At 41.5% G+C, this 20,094-nt stretch overlaps 1 protein-coding gene across 1 annotated transcript; it reads left to right on the top strand.

Annotated features, from left to right (window-relative positions):
* Window positions 1-7,224: 7,224 nt before the first annotated feature.
* On the top strand, window positions 7,225-13,186 carry LOC311146539 (retinol-binding protein 1-like; the record flags this gene model as incomplete). Its single annotated transcript, XM_084183056.1, has 4 exons — window positions 7,225-7,300; window positions 7,804-7,982; window positions 12,334-12,435; window positions 13,136-13,186. Exons 1-4 carry the CDS (start codon window positions 7,228-7,230, stop codon window positions 13,184-13,186), a joined length of 405 nt encoding a protein of 134 aa, XP_084039182.1. The 5' UTR covers window positions 7,225-7,227.
* Between the last annotated feature and the right edge of the window lie 6,908 nt (window positions 13,187-20,094).

Raw genomic sequence — 20,094 nt, 5'->3', positions numbered from 1 at the left:
GCAAAAATCTCTGAAGCTGGAGACTCTTATCTCCCTCAATAAATTTAAGCATCAGTTGTCAGAGCACCTTACCGATCACTGCACCTGTACACAGCCCATCTGAAATTAGCCCACCCAACTACCTCATCCCTATATTGTTATTTATTTTGCTCTTTTGCACCCCAGTATCTCTATTTGCACATCATCTCTTGCACATCTAGCATTCCAGTGTTAATACTATTGTAATTATTCTGCACTATAGCCTATTTATTGCCTTACCTCCATAACTTGCTACATTTGCACACACTGTATATATATTTTCTGTTGTATTTCTGACTTTATGGTTTTTTTTACCCCATATGTAACTCTGTGTTGTTTTTATTGCACTACTTTGCTTTATCTTGGCCAGGTCGCAGTTGTAAATGAGAACCTGTTCTCAACTGGCTTACCTGGTTAAATAAAGGTGAAATAAAAAAATAAAAATTAAAAATCATCTCCTTTGTCTTGGTCACGTTGAGGGAGAGGTTGTTATCCTGGCACCACATGGCCAGGTCTCTGACCTCCTCCCTATAGGCTGTCTCATCGTTGTCGGTGATCAGGCCTACCACTGTTGTGTCGTCGGCAAACTTAATGATGGTGTTGGAGTCGTGCCTGGCCATGCAGTCATGGGTGAACAGGGAGTACAGGAGGGGACTGAGCACGCACCCCTGAGGGCCCCCCGTGTTGAGGATCAGTGTGGCAGATGTGTTGTTACCTACTCACCTACACACCTACTCATTCAAGGGCTTTTCTTTATTTTTACTATTTTCTACATTGTAAAATAACAGTGAAGACATCACAACTATGAAATAACACATATGGAATCATGTAGTAACCAAAAAATATATATATATTTTAGATTTTAGATTCTTCAAAGTAGCCACCCTTTGCCTTGATGACAGCTTTGCACAGTCTTTGCATTCTCTCAACCAGCTTCATGAGGAATGCTTTTCCAACAGTCTTGAAGGAGTTCCCACATATGCTGAGCACTTGTTGGCTGTTTTTCCTTCACTCTGCGGTCCAACTCATCCCAAACATTCTCAATTGGGTTGAGGTCGGGTGATTGTGGAGGCCAGGTCATCTGATGCATCACTCCATCACTCTCCTTATTGGTCAAATAGCCCTTACACAGCCTGGAGGTATGTTTTGGGTCATTGTCCTGTTGAAAAACAAATGATAGTCCCACTAAGCGCAAACCAGATGAGATGGCATATTGCTGCTGTGGTAGCCATGCTGGTAAAGTGTGCCTTGAATTTTAAATAAATCACAGACAGTGTCACCAGCAAAGCACCCCCACACCATCACACCACCTCATCCATGTTTCACGGTGGGAACCACACATGCAGAGATTATCCGTTCACCTACTCTGCGTCTCACAAAGACACGGCGGTTGGAACCAAAAATCGCACATTTGGACTCATCAGACGAAAGGACAGATTTCCACCGGTCTAATGTCCATTGCTCGTGTTTCTTGGCCCAAGCAAGTCTCTTCTTCTTATTGGTGTCCTTTAGTAGTGGTTTCTTTGCAGCAATTCAACCATGAAGGCCTGATTCATGCAGTCTCGTCTGAACAGTTGATGTTGAGATGTGTCTGTTACTTGAACTCTGTGAAGCATTTATTTGGGCTGCAATTTCTGAGGCTGGTAACTCTAATGAACTTATCCTCTGCAGCAGAGATAACTCTGGCTCTTCCTTTCCTGTGGCGGTCCTCATGAGAGCCAGTTTCATCATAGCGCTTGATGGTTTTTGCGACTGCACTTGAAGAAACTTTCAAAGTTCTTGAAATTCTCCGGATTGACTGACCTTCATGTCTTAAAGTAATGATGGACTGTCGTTTCTCTTTGCTTATTTGAGCTGTTCTTGCCATAATATGGACTTGGTCTTTTACCAAATAGGGCTATCTTCTGCATACCACCCCTACCTTGTCACAACACAACTGATTGGCTCAAACGCATTAAGAAGGAAAGAAATTCCACAAATTAACTTTTAACAAGGCACACCTGTTAATTGAAATGCATTGGTTGAGAGAATGTCAAGAGTGTGCAAAGCTGTCATCAAATATATTTTGGTTACTACATGGTTCCATATGTGTTATTTCATAGTTTTGATGTCTTCACTATTATTTTACAATGTAGAAAATAGTAAAAATAAAGAAAAACCCTTGAATGAGTAGGTGTGTCCAAACTTTTGACTGGTACTGTATATCACAAGGCCTTTTTTTGAAGGCCTAGTTACACCCTAACACAGTGCTCTGAAACCCTGGGTTTACAGGCCACATTAAGCCTGCAAGTCACATTATGCTGGCTTGCAAAGTGATGTGTAATTCCTATTGAAATCCAGCCAGAGTGAGGATATCCAACAATTGGAACTTTTAATCATCCGTAACCTGCATTGAGAATGACTGGGATAGGGAAAACCATTTTGGTTGCATAAACTGCTAAATATTTTGATGTGCAATTTGGAATTTTAATTTGGGAGCACTAGTGCGCCTAGAAAAATAATCTGCCAGATAATAATTATTCTAATGATTAGGCTTCGCTGTACCGCAGTTTCCAAATGCAGATTCGTGACCGTGGTGGTTGCACCATTGCTACAAAGAGAACCACCTGTCTCTAGCCCAAACCGTTCAAAAGTTGTGAACATATTACCAGCGCTATGTTTTTTCTCCTCTGTTAGCACCGTGGATGCATCTCCATTGGCGGGCCATAAACCATGTTGCGGGCCGTTAACACCTTGTTTAGTCATGTTACCTCATTAGTTAGCTAGGTACCAACATGGTAACTTTACCAGTAGATCCCAAAACATTGGGCACAGAAAGAATGGTAAAGGGATAGCTCCTTCAGGAGATCAATGATCAGAGCAATGAAGAAATGATACATTTGCATGTCCTCACACAAACTTGACATCCTTAAAGAGACAGTGTACAATTTAATGTATTGCGTCTAATTTGCATGTTGACAAACACAAAGGTAACATTCTTAAAGAGAAGGTGTGCAATTTTCAATGTAATGCTTCTCAATAGGAAACAGTGCTTTTTACACAATGTAGAAATATAATATTCCACAAATTACTTTTTCAATGACAGTTATTTTTATCAACATTTTATTTTTTATAATAAACAAATGTCTTTAACAGGGTTACATATACATTTTTAGGGCACAACGTCCTTCAAAAGTAGCTAAAATGCATATAGGCCCAATAAAGGCTGTATCTCAATCAATTTAAAAATCTTGTTTTCTGGAGCTCCTAAATTTTGTGGTGCTCTTAACTTTTTTTTAGGTTGGGAGCACCAGTGCTACCAATGAAACATTTTCATTTAGAGCCCTGACTGCAGTGGTAAATGGTAGTGACTGGTTATAGTTGAAAAAGTAGGTAGATGGAAAGATGGATTGATTGATAGGATAGGATAGCTTGAATATGTGAAAGCTGGTTTTGTGTATCTAGCTTGAACGGTTCAAGAGTTACTATTATTGTTGGTGGGTTATTATATGCTAATTTATGCTAAATTGAATTGTTATAGTTTATAACATTTTGAAAATGTTAAAGTTATTTTAATATTTGCGCTCAAATGGCTAAAGAACAGTAGCATTTGAAATGTCTACCACTGTGTTCCAAAGGTTGCCATTGAATCCACTATTTATGCTGATTTATGCTAATTAAAATTATATATAGTTTATAAAGGTGATAGAGAATTTGAAGTTAGGATAGCCAGACTGTTTTTAAGGTTGGTCTTGTAGCTTAAATGGTAACCACTGTATGTCTATGGTTCTCATTCAAACCCTCAAAGTACAAATAGTATAAACAATCTGAAAAAAAGCAACCTAAGTTGGGTCAGTCTGCACATTTCAACATTGGTTTGGTGTTGATAGCTTAAACGGTTCAAGAATTTTAATTTAGTTAAATACATTTTATTTTAATTTGTCACGTACACAGTTTACAGCGTGTTGAGACATTTGTTGAGTCAGGGTGTGTATTTTCTGTGTTGTGTTGTGCTATGTTGATTTTCTATGTTAGATCTAGTATGTGTAGATCTATGTTGGCCGGGGTGGTTCCCAATCAGAGGCAGCTGTAGCTCGTTGTCTCTGATTGGGAACCATACTTAGGCAGCCTATTGGCACTAGTGTGTTGTGGGATCTTGTTCCGTGTTTAGGTATGTTTGTTTTGTGTACCTTGGACTTCACGTTTTGTTTGTTGTTTTGTCATTGAGTTTATTCGGAAAAATAAACATGTACGCATATCACGCTGCGCCTTGGTCCGTCCCGTCTATAAACGATCGTGACACGTGTATAAAAGGTGCAGTGAAATGCTTGCGTGCTAGCGCCCTCAACATTGCAGTACAATAATCAGTATCATAAAAAATATCTATTCATTAGAAGGTAGTACTGTATGCAAAGTGATGGGTTCTGACTTCTAAACTTGAAATATTGTTAATCATCAGTTACCCTATAGAAAAGAGGAGTGCCATAGTCTGGTTTATGCACCAGATGTGAATGGTTATCTGTAGGAGGAATGTATATGGTGGGGTTAATTAAGGTTGGATAGGAGCCAAGGGGCTTTGGAATGTACTGAGTAAAGGAGAGGTAATCACATGATTAGTCACTGATAAGGGTGGAGAGCTGTGGATTAGTGAGGAATGGGGTAGATGTCAGGTCACATTAAGGGAGAAGGAGCAGTTTATTACCCACATCACTTAACGTCCTGCATAGCAATAAACATGTAATGTTTAGAGGGAAGGAGGATACTTCACCCAATTAGGGGTATACTGTATATATTTGTGCTGGTGGAAATGTGTCTTTGTCTGTGCAGCTGTCTGACCCATTGGGCGAATAGTTAAATAAATAGTATATAATAGAACAGCGGCGTTGAATGTGTGTGTGTGTTTGTTTATGTGTGCTTGTGTGTGTTTATGTGTGCTTGTGTGTGTTTATGAGTGCTTGTGTGTGTTTATGTGTGCTTGTGTGTGTTTATGAGTGCTTGTGTGTGTTTATAAATGCTTGTATGTAAGGGTTGATTCTGTGAGGAGTCAGTGCAAGTAGTCTCTAAGGTGCAGGTCTGAGCAGGTAGACAGCTAGGGTTAGCTGTTCAGCAGTCTGATGGCCTGGTGATAGAAGCTGTCTTGGAGCCTGTTGGTCAGGGACACAATGTTCTGATACCACTTGCCAGATGGTAACGGAGTGAACAGTCCGTGGCTCTGGTGACTGGAGTCCTTGACGATCATCCGGGCCTTTCTCATACACCGCCTGGTGTAAATGTCCTGAAGGGCAGGGAGCTCGCCCCCAGTGATGAATTGGGCCGTCCGCACCACCCTCTGTAGAGCCTTGCAGTTGATGGCGGTGCAGTTGCCATACCAGGCAGTGATACAGCCGGTCAAGATGCTCTCGATGGTGCAGTTGTAGAACTTCTTGAGGATCTGAGTGCCCATGCCAAATTTCTTCAGTCGCCTGAGATTGAAGAGCTGCTGTTGCGCCTTCTTCACCATGGTGTCTGTGTGATTGGTCCATGTCAGGTCCTCTGTGATGTGCGTGAAGAGGAACTTGAAACTTTTGACCCTCTCCACTGTAGCCACGTTGATGCAGATGGGGGCATGCACATCCCCTTGTTTCCTGTAGTCCGCGGTCAGTTCCTTGGTTTTGAGGGACGTTGAGGGAGAGGCTGTTTTCCTGGTACTACTCTGCCAGGGCTCTAACCTCCCTGTAGGCTGTCTCGTTGCCGTCGGCAATCAGGCCCACCACCGTTGTATCGTCGGCTAACTTAATGATGGAGTCGTGTGTAGAGGGAGTACAAGAGGGGGCTGAGCACACACCCCTGGGGGACCTCCATTTTGAGAGTCAGCGTGGCGGAGGTGTTGTTGCCTCCCCTCCTCACCCGGGGTCTGCCTGTCAGGAAGTCCAGGATCCAGTCACAGAGGGAGGTTCAGACCCAGGGCCATGAGCTTAATGACGAACTTGGAGGGGACTATGCTGTTGGAAGCTAAGCGCTAGTCAATGAACAGCATTCTCACGTAGGTATTCCTCATCCAGGTGGGATAGGGCAGTGTGCAGTGTAATGGTGATTGCGTCGTCCATGGATCTGTTGGGTCGGTATGCTAATTGTAATGGGTCCAGGGTGTCAGGTAAGGTAGAGCTGATGTGGTCCTTAACCATCCTCTCAAAGCACTTCATGATGACAGAGGTGAGGGCTGCAGGGCGATAATCATTTAGGCAGGTTACCTTTGTTTGCTTGGTTACAGGGACAATGGTACACATCTTGAAGCATGTGAGGAAACTATTACATATTCTCTCCGCCACATGGCAAAATTAGTAGAATTGCATGAAATTAGTTTTAAAACTGCAATGTGTAGAATTGCAGAAAATATACTTTAACATGGCAAAAAAAACACTGGGCACAGTTGTTAATTCAATGTATATTCCACATTGGTTCAACGTAATTTCATTGAAATGACGTGGAAACAACGTGTATTCAACTAGTGTGCGCCCAGTGGGAAAATTATCCACTGCCAAGAGGGGGTGGCACTAAAATGTTTTGCCTGCTAGGTGAGGCTGCCCCCCAACCAAATATCGCTTAGGGCCCCCAAAAGGCTAGGGGCCTCTCATGGAACAGATGTCGTCATCAACCCATGGATTTTCCATTTTATTTATTTGGTCATAATAAATAATGCCACGTGGTGAAGAATAAATAAGTAGCCAAAATATTTGAGAAAATGATTGTCTTCTTTCTCTGTATATGAGTCAGCAGGAGACAGATTTTGCATCTCTATTCTTCCTCTCAATGTAAGCAGGTGCCTCTATTCTGGCAGACCACATTGAGCTCTTCATTACCCATTCTATATCCTCCTCCATTTGATGTCACACTGGGTGACTCAGAGCTGTCAGAGCTGTCGCCTACAACAGCGAGAAGTACTTTCTAGTAAGCACTCTCGAAATAGCACATTAGTTAATTGTTAATTGATGTAGGCTCTTCTCCCAAATGCAGTTTAGACAGGGACGCATAGGTAGGATTGGGGGTGAGATGAGGTAGCGGATCAGCGACGGAGGCTGGGAATGGATTAGCGGAGTTCCAATTCTTAATAAAGGTAATTGGATTAAAGTGGTTCTGGTTCAAATTGGAGGTATGGACAGCGGTCCAGCATTCGATCGCAAGTAAACAGCGATATCGGATCTCCTTTACCTTTTTCACTGGAAGTAAGGACACTAGAAACAAACAGCTAAGATGCCAGTTGATCTGAATGGGTATTGGAAAATGATCTCCAATGACAACTTTGAGGAGTACATGAAAGCCCTCGGTGAGTTGTTCCAGCATCTTTCATGGAGTTTTGGTGTGTGGGGACTCGAAAGTGCCGATGCTCGAGGTTACTGGCACTGCGCTCTGCGGTCAATATTTGCGCTCTAGGCATCAATCAAAACCTAAACCAGACATTTTAGCTAACATTACCACAATTAATATATTGACAAATATAGAGGACTATAGCTCAAAATTGGTTTATGAGCACTGGTAGATACTTACTGTTAATGACACATTGGTTGTAACTTTGAATCCTCTCAAATTTTTATTTAAAAAAAATCTTATTTTCAAAGGATGTCTAAAAAGAGGTCAAGATTTACTGCGTTGGATCCAGTTATAGGTTGGATCCTACTGAATAGTGCCTACTTTTCACTTAACTTAGTTTTTTGTTTTTAATAGAGTTAAAGGGGTTAGGAGAGAATGAGTGATGTTTGGGAAGCCTTACTGGTCATCAGTATTAAACTCTCTTTCTCTTCTTTCCATGGGGACCCATCCATCACACAGATGTAAATGTTGCCATTAGGAAAATTGCCAACTTGTTGAAGACCGACAAAGACATCAGTGTTGATGGTGACCACATGGTCATCAAGACCCTCAGTACATTTAAGAACTACAACATGGATTTCCACGTTGGCAAGGAGTTTGAGGAGGATCTGTCAGGGGTGGATGACAGAAAATGCATGGTGAGTCTGTTGTTGTACATTCAAACTAAATTTTTATTGGGTCAAAACATCTTCCTGGATATAGACTGCATGGTAACAAGGAGTAAATGTGATGTCTCGGTATGATTTGATCAATCAAATGCCCTCTCAGATTCAAATGGCAGTCGTTATGTGCTTACCCACACCTGACTGAGGTAAGACTGTGAATACAAGGGGCCTTGAGTTGACATTGAGGGGGGAAACGGTCGTTTGCTGCTTCAGAGGGAATCAGCTGAATAAGGCTAAAGACGCCTGAGTGCTGGGGAACACTTATGCCTATAGGGCCAAGCCGAGCTGCACTAAGCTAGCCTGGTTGAGCATCCACCATAGTTGCTGGAACTGCTTAAAAGGACAGCGTGAAAGGAAAAATATCCAAGCCAGCACAGTACAGTTTGGGTCGGCCTCAGTGTGAATCAGGCTAGTCAGGATCTCTGAGAACTGATTATGATCTGCATATTCTTCGCCCCAAAAAGAACTGCCCTTGTAAGCTTGTAGACTAATTACTTTCCAAGCCCATTATATGCTGACTAGATCGGGCACGTGCGTGCGTCCTTGTGTGCCATCGTGCACATGCTGATTTTGTCCATCCACACCAGACGCGATCAGGACACCCAGGTTGAACTCTGAACCAACTATATTCATTTGGGGACAGGTCGAAACACATGAAACATTCATGGCCATTTATCTAGCTAGCTTGCTGTTGCTAGCTATATGTCCTGGGATATAAACATTGGGTTGTTATTTTACTTCAAATGCACCAGGTCATTTTTTTCTGGATCTTTGTAGAATTTTGACCCATTTTGAGTCACACAAAAACGTGTGTTCTCTACTCCAACAATTAATCCACAGATAAAAGGGCAAACCTAGTTAGTTTCTAGTAATCGCTCCTCTTTCAGGAGTATTCTTCTTCTTCTGTGGACTTTATATGGCGGTTGGAAACCAACTTAAAGGTGCATTACCACCACCAACTGGACTGGAGTGTAGACCTCAGTTCATCTTTCAATCACCAACGCCCAATGAGGAGATGGGAGAGGCGGGACTTGCAGCGTGTCAAGCTTCAAAAATAGAACTAAGTTACACTACTGGTCAAAAGTTTTAGAACACCTACTCATTCAAGGGTTTTTCTGAATTTGTACTATTTTCTAAATTGTAGAATAATAGTGAAGACATCAAAACTATGAAATAACACAGTAGTGGTTTCTTTGCAGCAATTCGACCATGAAGGCCGGATTCACACAGTCTCAGCTGAACAGTTGATGTGGAGATGTGTCTGTTACTTAAACTCTGTGAAGCATTTATTTGGGCTGCAATTTCTGAGGCTGGTAACTCTAATGAACTTATCTTCTGCAGCAGAGGTAACTCTGGGTCTTCCATTCCTGTGGCGGTCCTCATGAGAGCCAGTTTCATCATAGCGCTTGATGTTTTTTGCGGCTGCACTTGAAGAAACTTTCTTCTGTACACCCCCCCTACCTTGTCACAACACAACTGATTGTCTCAAATGCATTAAGAAGGAAAGAAATTCCACAAATTAACTTTTAAGAAGATCACCTGTTAATTGAAATAACTACCTCATGAAGCTGGTTGAGAGAATGCCAAGAGTGTGCAAAGCTGTCATCAAGGCAAAGGGTGGCTATTTGAAGAATGTCAAATAAAAAATATATTTTGATTTGTTTAACACGTTTTTGGTCACTACATGATTCCATATGTGTTATTCCATAGTTTTGATGTCTTAACTATTATTCTACAATGTAGAAAATAATAAAAAATTAAGAAAAACCCTGGAATGAGTAGGTGTCAAAATTTTTGGACTGTATATTTTGGCACCTGGCTACGCAGACAAGCAGTTTGGATGAAATGATTGAATAACATATGTGTAAATGTATTTTGTAACACGAGCAGTGTGGTCATCATGTTATCCATCACCTTGTGCTCTGCTGCGAGTAGGCTACAATCAGGGAATGAAGTGACGTCTTCTGTTATTGACCACTGGGACAACTATTTAATGTTCATAAGTTACCATTTGTGAGTCCAAATCATAAAGACTTTATTATACCTTTATGACTATTTATACAGTTGACTGCTGACTTGTTTATGCCATGAAAGAGCTGGTGTGTATAATATCTGGTCAGTATTGTGTGTATATATAGTCATAATGACTTAGCACTAGGAGAACGCTCCTGTTGGTATGAATATGAACTGGCTTGGTGTAGTGTTTTGAAAATGCTGATGGATAGAATGATTCATATCAAAATGGTTGACTCTCTGTGGAGTAGCTGGTTGTGATAACAGTACAGGCACTGACCTGTATATAACTGCATTCTCATGTTTCTCTTTTTTTTTGGGGGGGGGGGGGATTTCTCGTTTTTCTTATCGGTATTGTTACCTTATTGTGCATTGTTGGGAAAGAGCTTGCAACTTAAGCATTTCACTGTACTGTTTTACACCTGCTGTATCCGTGACTTCAACAACATGGGAAGAAGATCTCATTCAAGTCCTTTAGCATATTATTTTCTCCATCATGAAACAGTAAACTCAACAAAATGCATATGTTTGCTATGCTGAGAAAAGTGTGTGTTTGTTTGCAAGCTTCTGTTTGCATGTGTGTTCCCTGTAAGTTGTTCTACATACACAGTGAGGGAAAAAAGTATTTGATCCCCCGCTGATTTTGTACGTTTGCCCACTGACAAAGAAATGATCAGTCTATAATTTTAATGGTAGGTTTATTTGAACAGTGAGAGACAGAATAACAACAAACAAATCCAGAAAAACGCTTGTCAAAAATGTTATGAATTGATTTGCATTTTAATGAGAGAAATAAGTATTTGACCCCCTCTCAATCAGAAAGATTTCTGGCTCCCAGGTGTCTTTTATACAGGTAACGAGCTGAGATTAGGAGCACACTCTTAAAGGGAGTGCTCCTATTCTCAGTTTGTTACCTGTATAAAAGACACCTATCCACAGAAGTAATCAATCAATCAGATTCCAAACTCTCCACCATGGCCAATACCAAAGAGCTCTCCAATGATGTCAGGGACAAGATTGTAGACCTACACAAGGCTGGAATGGGCTACAAGACCATCGCCAAGCAGCTTGGTGAGAAGGTGACAACAGTTGGTGCGATTATTCGCAAATGGAAGAAACACAAAATATCTGTCAATCTCCCTCAGCCTGGGGCTCCATGCAAGATCTCACCTCGTGGAGTTGCAATAATCATGAGAACGGTGAGGAATCAGCCCAGAACTACACAGGAGGATCTTGTCAATGATCTCAAGGCAGCTGGGACCATAGTCACCAAGAAAACAATTGGTAACACACTACGCCATGAAGGACTGAAATCCTGCAGCGCCCGCAAGGTCCCCCTGCTCAAGAAAGCACATATACAGGTCCGTCTGAAGTTTTCCAATGAACATCTGAATGATTCAGAGGAGAACTGGGTAAAAGTGTTGTGGTCAGATGAGACCAAAATCGAGCTCTTTGGCATCAACTCAACTCGTTGTGTTTGGAGGAGGAGGAATGCTGCCTATGACCCCAAGAACACCATCCCCACCGTCAAACATGGAGGTGGAAACATTATGCTTTGGGGGTGTTTTTCTGCTAAGGGGACAGGACAACTTCACCGCATCAAAGGGACGATGGACGGGGCCATGTACCGTCAAATCTTGGGTGAGAACCTCCTTCCCTCAAACTAGGGCATTGAAAATGGGTCGTGGATGGGTATTCCAGCATGACAATGACCCAAAACACACGGCCAAGGCAACAAAGGAGTGGCTCAAGAAGAAGCACATTAAGGTCCTGGAGTGGCCTAGCCAGTCTCCAGACCTTAATCCCATAGAAAATCTGTGGAGGGAGCTGAAGGTTCGAGTTGCCAAACGTCAGCCTCGAAACCATAATGACTTGGAGAAGATCTGCAAAGAGGAGTGGGACAAAATCCCTCCTGAGATGTGTGCAAACCTGGTGGCCAACTACAAGAAACGTCTGACCTCTGTGATTGCCAACAAGGGTTTTGCCACCAAGTACTAAGTCATGTTTTGCAGAAGGGTCAAATATTTATTTCCCTCATTAAAATGCAAATCAATTTATAACATTTTTGACATGCGTTTTTCTGGATTTTTTTACTGTTATTCTGTCTCTCACTGTTCAAATAAACATACCATTAAAATTATAGACTGATCATTGCTTTGTTAGTGGGCAAACGTACAAAATCAGCAGGGGATCAAATACTTTTTTCCCTCACTGTATGGTCGTGCACACTCTGTGTGTGTGTGTGTGTAGGTGGGTCATGTTCCTAACTGACAGTAGAATGCATAATGGTGTCTCTCCTCTCTTCCCGTAGACCACTGTCTCATGGGAGGGGGACAAGCTGGTGTGTGTTCAGAAGGGAGAGAAGGAGGGCCGAGGCTGGACCCATTGGGTGGAGGGAGATATGCTTTATTTGGTAAGAGAGTCTATTTCATTTGAATGCAAGTCTACTTCCTCAGTTCCTGATTTCACTTTTTGTCACAACAGATCTCAGATCAGGTGATTTAAAACATGTATATAAATAGATAGGCTATAGAAAAAAATAGCAGAGATGAAAACTCCAGTTTTTGTTCAAATATAGCTGGTTTCTGGCTTTGGTAACATCATAAACAAGATTTGAACAAAGCATGAACCACTAGGGAAAATGCTTCATGACTAAATTCATAAACTTTGTGGATAGGATTGGAGTCTAAAGACCCTTAATGGAATTGGCCCCTTATAGTGCACCCCAGGTTAACTCATACACACAAATATTAGTACATTTATTGACCTCTACAATGACTTCATTACCTTGTCATTACCGATTTTCATTGCTATGATTATTGTAATTAAAGCTAAATAAAAGGCATTTGACTGCCAAATTATTTAGTCAAAGTGAATCCAACAGATGTTCGCAATCTGTGGCCAATAAATTATTAGTTGGCAAAGCGGCTCCCTGTAGTCACTAATCCCCGGATTCACTGAACAGCAGTGGCCTCTGGTGGTTAGAAATAGAACTGCAAGTACAAGTGCTTTGCCTATGGTTATTCTCCATAAAGAATGAATCAAAGGGATTTGTAAAAAATCCTGTTCAATCTCTTGATGGAACATCATTTTACATTCTGTTCTCCCTGCAGGAGCTGAGAGTTTGTGGAGTTGTGTGCAAGCAGGCTTTCCAGAAAACCTAAACCAGCACTGGAACAACAGAACGGCGCACCCGACCTGAGAGCTCAAGACAGACATGAACATTGCCCGAGCCTGTGACAGAGAACCCCCTATTGCAATCATCCGTCTTCCCATCCATCCATTCATCCTTCCTTATTTCCATCCATCCTTTTACATTTAATTCCATCAAGACTGTTGCCTTGCCCCCCTCAAACTATCCACAACAGGGGTGATGTAACAAAAAGGAAAACAACTGTTCATCACTGTACTGTAACTCTGTCTCATGTTATATGTGTGTGTACGCATTTGCACTGTGGTAGTTGTGGTAAGCTTTGTGATTAGTGCCTCAATCTCTGATAATGCACTGGACTGATAACTGGGGGTGAACTTGACCAGTACGAAGGAAGGTTTCAATGTAAAGTCAACTAATATTTAGGCCAATATTAATTCAAACACACACATTTTAGGATGCATAAAGAAATGACAAATCTGTATAGAAAAGAGTGAAGTAAAGAATACAAATAAATGTAAGAAGATGCAGTGATCACGTAACCAGGAAAACTGGAGAAGATGCAGTGATCACGTAACCAGGAAAACTGGAGAAGATGCAGTGATCACGTAACCAGGAAAACTAGATCTGAAAAAGACAAGTGGATTGTTAGTGGGATTTATGAAATTTAGTGTAAAAAATAAAATAAAAAATTCAAATCACAGTTGATGTCTCTTTGTATCTGAAAAGTCCACTCTTACCTTTGATCATCCCCAAGGGATTTTAAAAGTACCCTTTCCAAATCCCAGAGACAAAGACAGACCTCTGGAGAGAGACAAAGACAGACAGACAGACAGACAGACAGACAGACAGACAGACAGACAGACAGACAGACAGACAGACAGACAGACAGGTGGAGAGAGAGACAAAGACAGACAGACAGACAGACAGACAGACAGACAGAGATGGAGAGAGACAAAGACAGACAGACAGAGATGGAGAGAGACAGAGACAAAGACAGACAGACAGACAGACAGACAGACAGAGATGGAGAGAGACAAAGACAGACAGACAGACAGACAGACAGACAGAGATGGAGAGAGACAGAGACAAAGACAGACCGACAGACAGACAGACAGACAGAGATGGAGAGAGAGACAGACAGACAGACAGACAGACAGACAGACAGACAGACAGACAGACAGACAGACAGACAGACAGACAGACAGACAGACAGACAGACAGACAGACAGACAGATGGAGAGAGAATAAAAAAGGTGATCACTCATATTGAGTAAACCAATCAAATCAATACAATTTAATCTATAAAGCCCAACAGTTGTCACAAAGTGCTTTACGTGGTCCATTCCCACAAATTCTGGTTGACATAACCAATCAATTAGCAATCCATTAAGCAATCTATCAAACATTTATCATCACCAGCCTTCTCATACCTTTTAACTTTACTTAGCCAGCTGGCTGCTATCTTCCTCTCCTCCTTTCTAATGTTCATTTTCTGTCTTTTTCTCCATCTCTTTCTTTCTTTCCTCTCCCTCTTCATTTCCTCTTTAGCTCAAGCTGTCCCTCCATCCTTTTCTCCACCTCCTTCACAATCTCTTTTCCCCTTAACCACTCCTCCCGTTCCTCCATACTCCATCCTGATCTCTTCAGTTTTTTAATAGTTTCCCTCACCTCTCATTCTCATCTCTTCCATCCACAACTTGTTTCTTTCTTCCCATCTCTCCTCCCTTCTCTCCTCCCATCTCTCCTGCCGTCTCTCCTCCCATCTCTCCTCCCATCTCTCCTCCCATCTCTCCACCCATCTCTCCTCCCATCTCTCCTACCGTCTCTCCTCCCATCTCTTCTCCCATCTCTCCTCCCATCTCTCCTCCCATCTCTTCTGCCATCTCTCCTCCCATCTCTCCTCCCATCTCTTCTGCCATCTCTCCTCCCATCTCTTCTGCCATCTCTCCTCCCATCTCTTCTACCATCTCTTCTGCCATCTCTTCTGCCGTCTCTCCTCCAATCTCTTCTCCCATCTCTCCTCCCATCGCTTCTGCCATCTCTCCTCCCATCTCTTCTGCCATCTCTCCTCCCATCTCTTCTGCCGTCTCTCCTCCCATCTCTCCTCCCATCTCTTCTGCCATCTCTTCTGCTGTCTCTCCTCCAATCTCTCCTCCCATCTCTCCTCCCATCTCTCCTCCCATCTCTTCTGCGATCTCTCCTCCCATCTCTCCTCCCATCTCTCCTCCCATCTCTTCTGCCATCTCTCCTCCCATATCTCCTCCCATCTCTTCTGCCATCTCTCCTCCCATCTCTCCTCCCATCTCTCCTCCCATCTCTCCTCCCATCGCTTCTGCCATCTCTCCTCCCATCTCTTCTGCCATCTCTCCTCCCATCTCTTCTGCCGTCTCTCCTCCCATCTCTTCTGCCGTCTCTCCTCCCATCTCTCCTCCCATCTCTTCTGCCGTCTCTTCTGCCGTCTCTCCTCCCATCTCGCCTCCCATCTCTTCTGCCATCTCTCCTCCCATCTCTCCTCCCATCTCTTCTGCCATCTCTCCTCCCATCTCTTCTGCTGTCTCTCCTCCCATCTCTTCTGCCGTCTCTCCTGCCGTCTCTCTTCCCATCTCTTCTGCCATCTCTCCTCCCATCTTTCCTCCCATCTCTTCTGCCATCTCTCCTCTCATCTCTTCTGCCATCTCTCCTCCCATCTCTTCTGCCGTCTCTCCTCTCATCTCTTCTGCCATCTCTCCTCCCATCTCTTCTGCCATCTCTCCTCCCATCTCTTCTGCCATCTCTCCTACCATCTCTTCTGCATCTCTCCTCCCATCTCTTCTGCCAGCAACCTATGCAATACTTTTAGATTTTCCCTATATTAGGTTTCCAAGACAACCCATGAGTACCATGTCACCCTTCATATGCCTACAATGTTTTGTCACAGTGCTATTGTCATAGAGATATTCACTGTTCTAATTCTATTTAAAAGTTAACATGACTAATGTAACCATGACAACCCAGAGTTATACACAATTCATATACATTCAGAACCCTTGAATCAATAATACTTTCATTTTTACTGCCTCACAAATATGTATCATCATAAGGCATCCATATACAAACAAGTATCCAACCCGTCGGCCTATTTAACGTTATTTTTATCTATGTAATCAAAAGTAAAAACGTTATAGCACGCTGCAGGTGTTTTTGGACAAAATCATTCATAACATTTCCTAAAAACTCATCAACTCCTGACATTACTTGCAGATATTACCAAAACCCAGATGACATCAAACCATTAAAAAATATATTTTGTCCAATTATTTGCTCCCTTATTTAAAGAACTTGCTCTCTATTCAAATGAAAAAGAGGATCATTCCACAAAATAAGTCCCTTTTGAAACTTGGTAAAAATAAATCGGTTTTATTTCACATAATTTTAACATTCTGTCAATTTAATAAAAAACATGTTTCCCCACTATAGTAAGTGCCTATTAAGTGCCAAACAAAATAACAGGGTTGATGATCTCATCTTAAATCAGCCATAAATCCCCTTGTGACAGGAGGAATGGAAGCTTGTTGTGTGCCACGGGGAGGGGCAATTGAATGCAAGCTACAACAAAAATGTTAAATTGTTAAAACATTTCTAGCCTGTCTATCTATGGGTAACAGGGTTGGCTTGTTATGCTCATCCCACTCAGTTTTCCAACACAAAACACCAGAAAATAGCTAAAAAGAGTACAACCAGCTGACCTGCTTTTACACTATGGTTTTAGTATTAGATGTTTTTTTTAAGGAACAGTTTTGCCATATTAAAACGAGAGTTTAATTCACAAAACAGGTTTGACCTTAAAAGGGACAGGTTTTTTTAACCTAAAAATGAATCACTAATCACATTAAATAAACAATAATCTCCAGAAATTACTTTGTCAAAGCAGCAAAATAACCAGGGCTTTACAATGATGGTGAAAACGTTTTGGGTTAAGTGGGTTAAAGTCTTCCTAGAAGTCACAGAGGGTGCACATAGGGACATGCCACTTTAGCAAGTCTTTATTCATATTATTGAATTATACATGTGGTCTATATTAAAGAGAACTTAATGAAATATAACAGGCTTTTAAAATGCAATATTGGTGCCCAATTTCTACTTAAAATATCAAACAGACACAACAGGGGCTCATTTCGTGGATGACCCAGGAAACTCTCAAAAAGACATAGCGGCCTTCAGCAATGGCTTCTCACTGTAGGGAAAAAAAATGGAGTGGTTGCCTCTTGCTCAGTCTTTCTCTAACTGTCTCTCTCCCTGTCTTTCCCCCACCCCATTTTATCCTCATGGCAACCCCTTTATCACACCAAGCTAACATTTTGGACAGATTCATTCTGGATTCTCAGATCATTGTAAAAGTCCCCTCTTTTCTGATAAAGCTATAACTGTGCTTATGGTGTTGGACAATATGGGTTTTCTTTCTAGAAGAGCAGAAAGGCACTGTTCTGTTCCAATCAAATCCAGTCAAATATCCTGACAAATACAGTGCCTTCAGAAAGTATTCACACCCCTTGACTTTTTCCATATTTTGTTGTGTTACCGCCTGAATAAAAAAATTATTACATCGAGATTTTTTGTCACTGGCCTATACACAATACCCCATAATCTCAAAGTGTAATTATGTTTTTCGGTATTTTTACAAATTAATAAAAAATTAAAAGCTGAAATGTCTTGAGTCACTAAGTATTCAACCTGTTTGTTATGGCAAGCCTAAATAAGTTCAGGAGTAAAAATGTGCTTAACAAGTCACATAAAACGTTGCATGGACTCACTCTGTGTGCAATAATAGTGTTTAACATGATTTATGAATGACTACCTCATCTCTACACCCCACATACAATTCATTATTTGTAAGGTCCCACAGTCGAAAAGTGAATTTCAAACACAGATTCAACCACAAAGACCAGAGATGTTTTTCAATGCCTCACAAAGGGCACCTATTGGTAGACAGATGTGTAAAAATAGCAGACATTGAATATCCCTTTGAGCATGGTGAAGTTATGAATTACACTTTGGATGGTGGATCAATACACCTAGTCACTACAAAGATACAGGCATCCTTCCTAACTCAGTTGCCGGAGAGGAAGGAAACCGCTCAGGGATTTCACCATGAGGCCAATGGTGACTTTAAAACAGTTGCAGAGTTTAATGACTGTGATAGGAAAAAACTGAGGATGGATTCATAACATTGTAGTTACTCCACAATACTAACCTAATTGACAGAGTGAAAAGAATGAAGCCTATAGAGAGTAAAAGTATTCCAAAACATGCATCCTATAAGGCACTAAAGTAAAACTGCAAAAAATATGGCAAAGAAATTAACTTTATGTACTGAATACAAAGTGTTATGTTTGGGGCAATTTCAACACAACACATCACTGACTACTACTTTTCATATTTTCAAGCATGGTGGTGGCTGCATCATGTTATGAGTATACTTGTCATCGGCAAGGGCTAGGGAGTTTTTTAGGATAAAAATAAACAGAATAGAGCTAAGCACATGCAAAATCTTTGAGGAAAACCTGGTTCAGTCTGCTTTCCAACAGACACTGGGAGACAAATTCACCCTTCAGCAGGACAATAACCCAAAACACAAGGCCAAATCTACAATGGAGTTGCTTACCAAGAAGACAGTGAATGTTCCTGAGTGGCCTAGTTACAGTTTTGACTTAAATCTACCTGAAGATCTATGGCAAGACCTGAAAATGGTTGTCTAGCAATGATCAACAACAGATTTGACAGAGTTATTTGTTTCTGGCCATTTTGAGCCTGTAATCGAACCCACAATTGCTGATGCTCCAGATACTCAACTAGTCTCAAGAATGCCAGTTTTATTGTTTCTTTAATCAGCACAACAGTTTTCAGCTGTGCTAAATAATTGCAAAAGGGTTTTCTAATGATCAATTAGCCTTTTAAAATGATAAACTTGGATTAGCAAACACAACGTGCCATTGGAACACAGGACTGATGGTTGCTGATAATGGGCCTCTGTATGCCTATGTAGATATTCCATTAAAAATCAGCCATTTCCAGCTACAATAGCCATTTACAACATTAACAATGTCTACACTGTATTGCTGATCAATTTGATGTTATTTTAATAGACAAAAACATTGCTTTTCTTTCGAAAACAAGGACATTTCTAAGTGACCCCAAACTTTTGAACGGTAGTGTATGTGTTATTCCTTTTCAGTCATATGTTAGCCTAGAACCTCTCAACGTTGATCATGGGAACCCACTATTATTGCAAAATGTCCCTCCGGCTGATCATTTATTAGACTAATTTGTATAGCCCAGTGTTTGTTAACCTCTGGTTCATTGACCAGCGTCAGTCTGAGGGATGTGGCTTTCCTGTCACTGAGATAGTTAATTTACAATTTAGTCCGTTTTACAGTGCTAGGTTTAATGTGAGCGGTCCCCCAAGGAGAAAAAGCCTTAACTTGCTGGTCCCTGACACAAGAGGGACCATATCTTGCTGGTCCCAGCTGGCATAAAACAACTTTGAGAAACTACTACCTGATCAAAGACAATCCCACATTGCCATAGCTGATACACAGAGAAGACTCCTAAACCATATAGGATTAGGAACATAAACTAGTGGGTATGCTTTCTGCCCTGTACTGAACACCGGTTTTACGAAGATAAATTACAGTTGGGCAAATTCAGCTAGTATACTGGCATTTGGGCCATCATAGTGATTAATTTTGCTTCTAAAACAACCCTGTCTGAACATGCTTGTAAACTGCAGAAACATCTTAATATGCACAATATGTATAGGCTATGTTTGAAATAGTAATTTTAACAAAGTTATAGCTAAACTACAGACAGCAGCGCACCATGGAAAAAGTGCCACGACCCCAAATGGCACGTAATCGATTGCACGCAGTTTCAGGAAGTTTC

This window comes from Coregonus lavaretus, assembly GCF_964263955.1.
Source record: "Coregonus lavaretus genome assembly, chromosome: 19".
Lineage (NCBI taxonomy): Eukaryota > Metazoa > Chordata > Actinopteri > Salmoniformes > Salmonidae > Coregonus > Coregonus lavaretus.
Note: the sequence above shows the minus strand (reverse complement) of the source record. Positions and strands in the feature narration are given on the sequence as shown.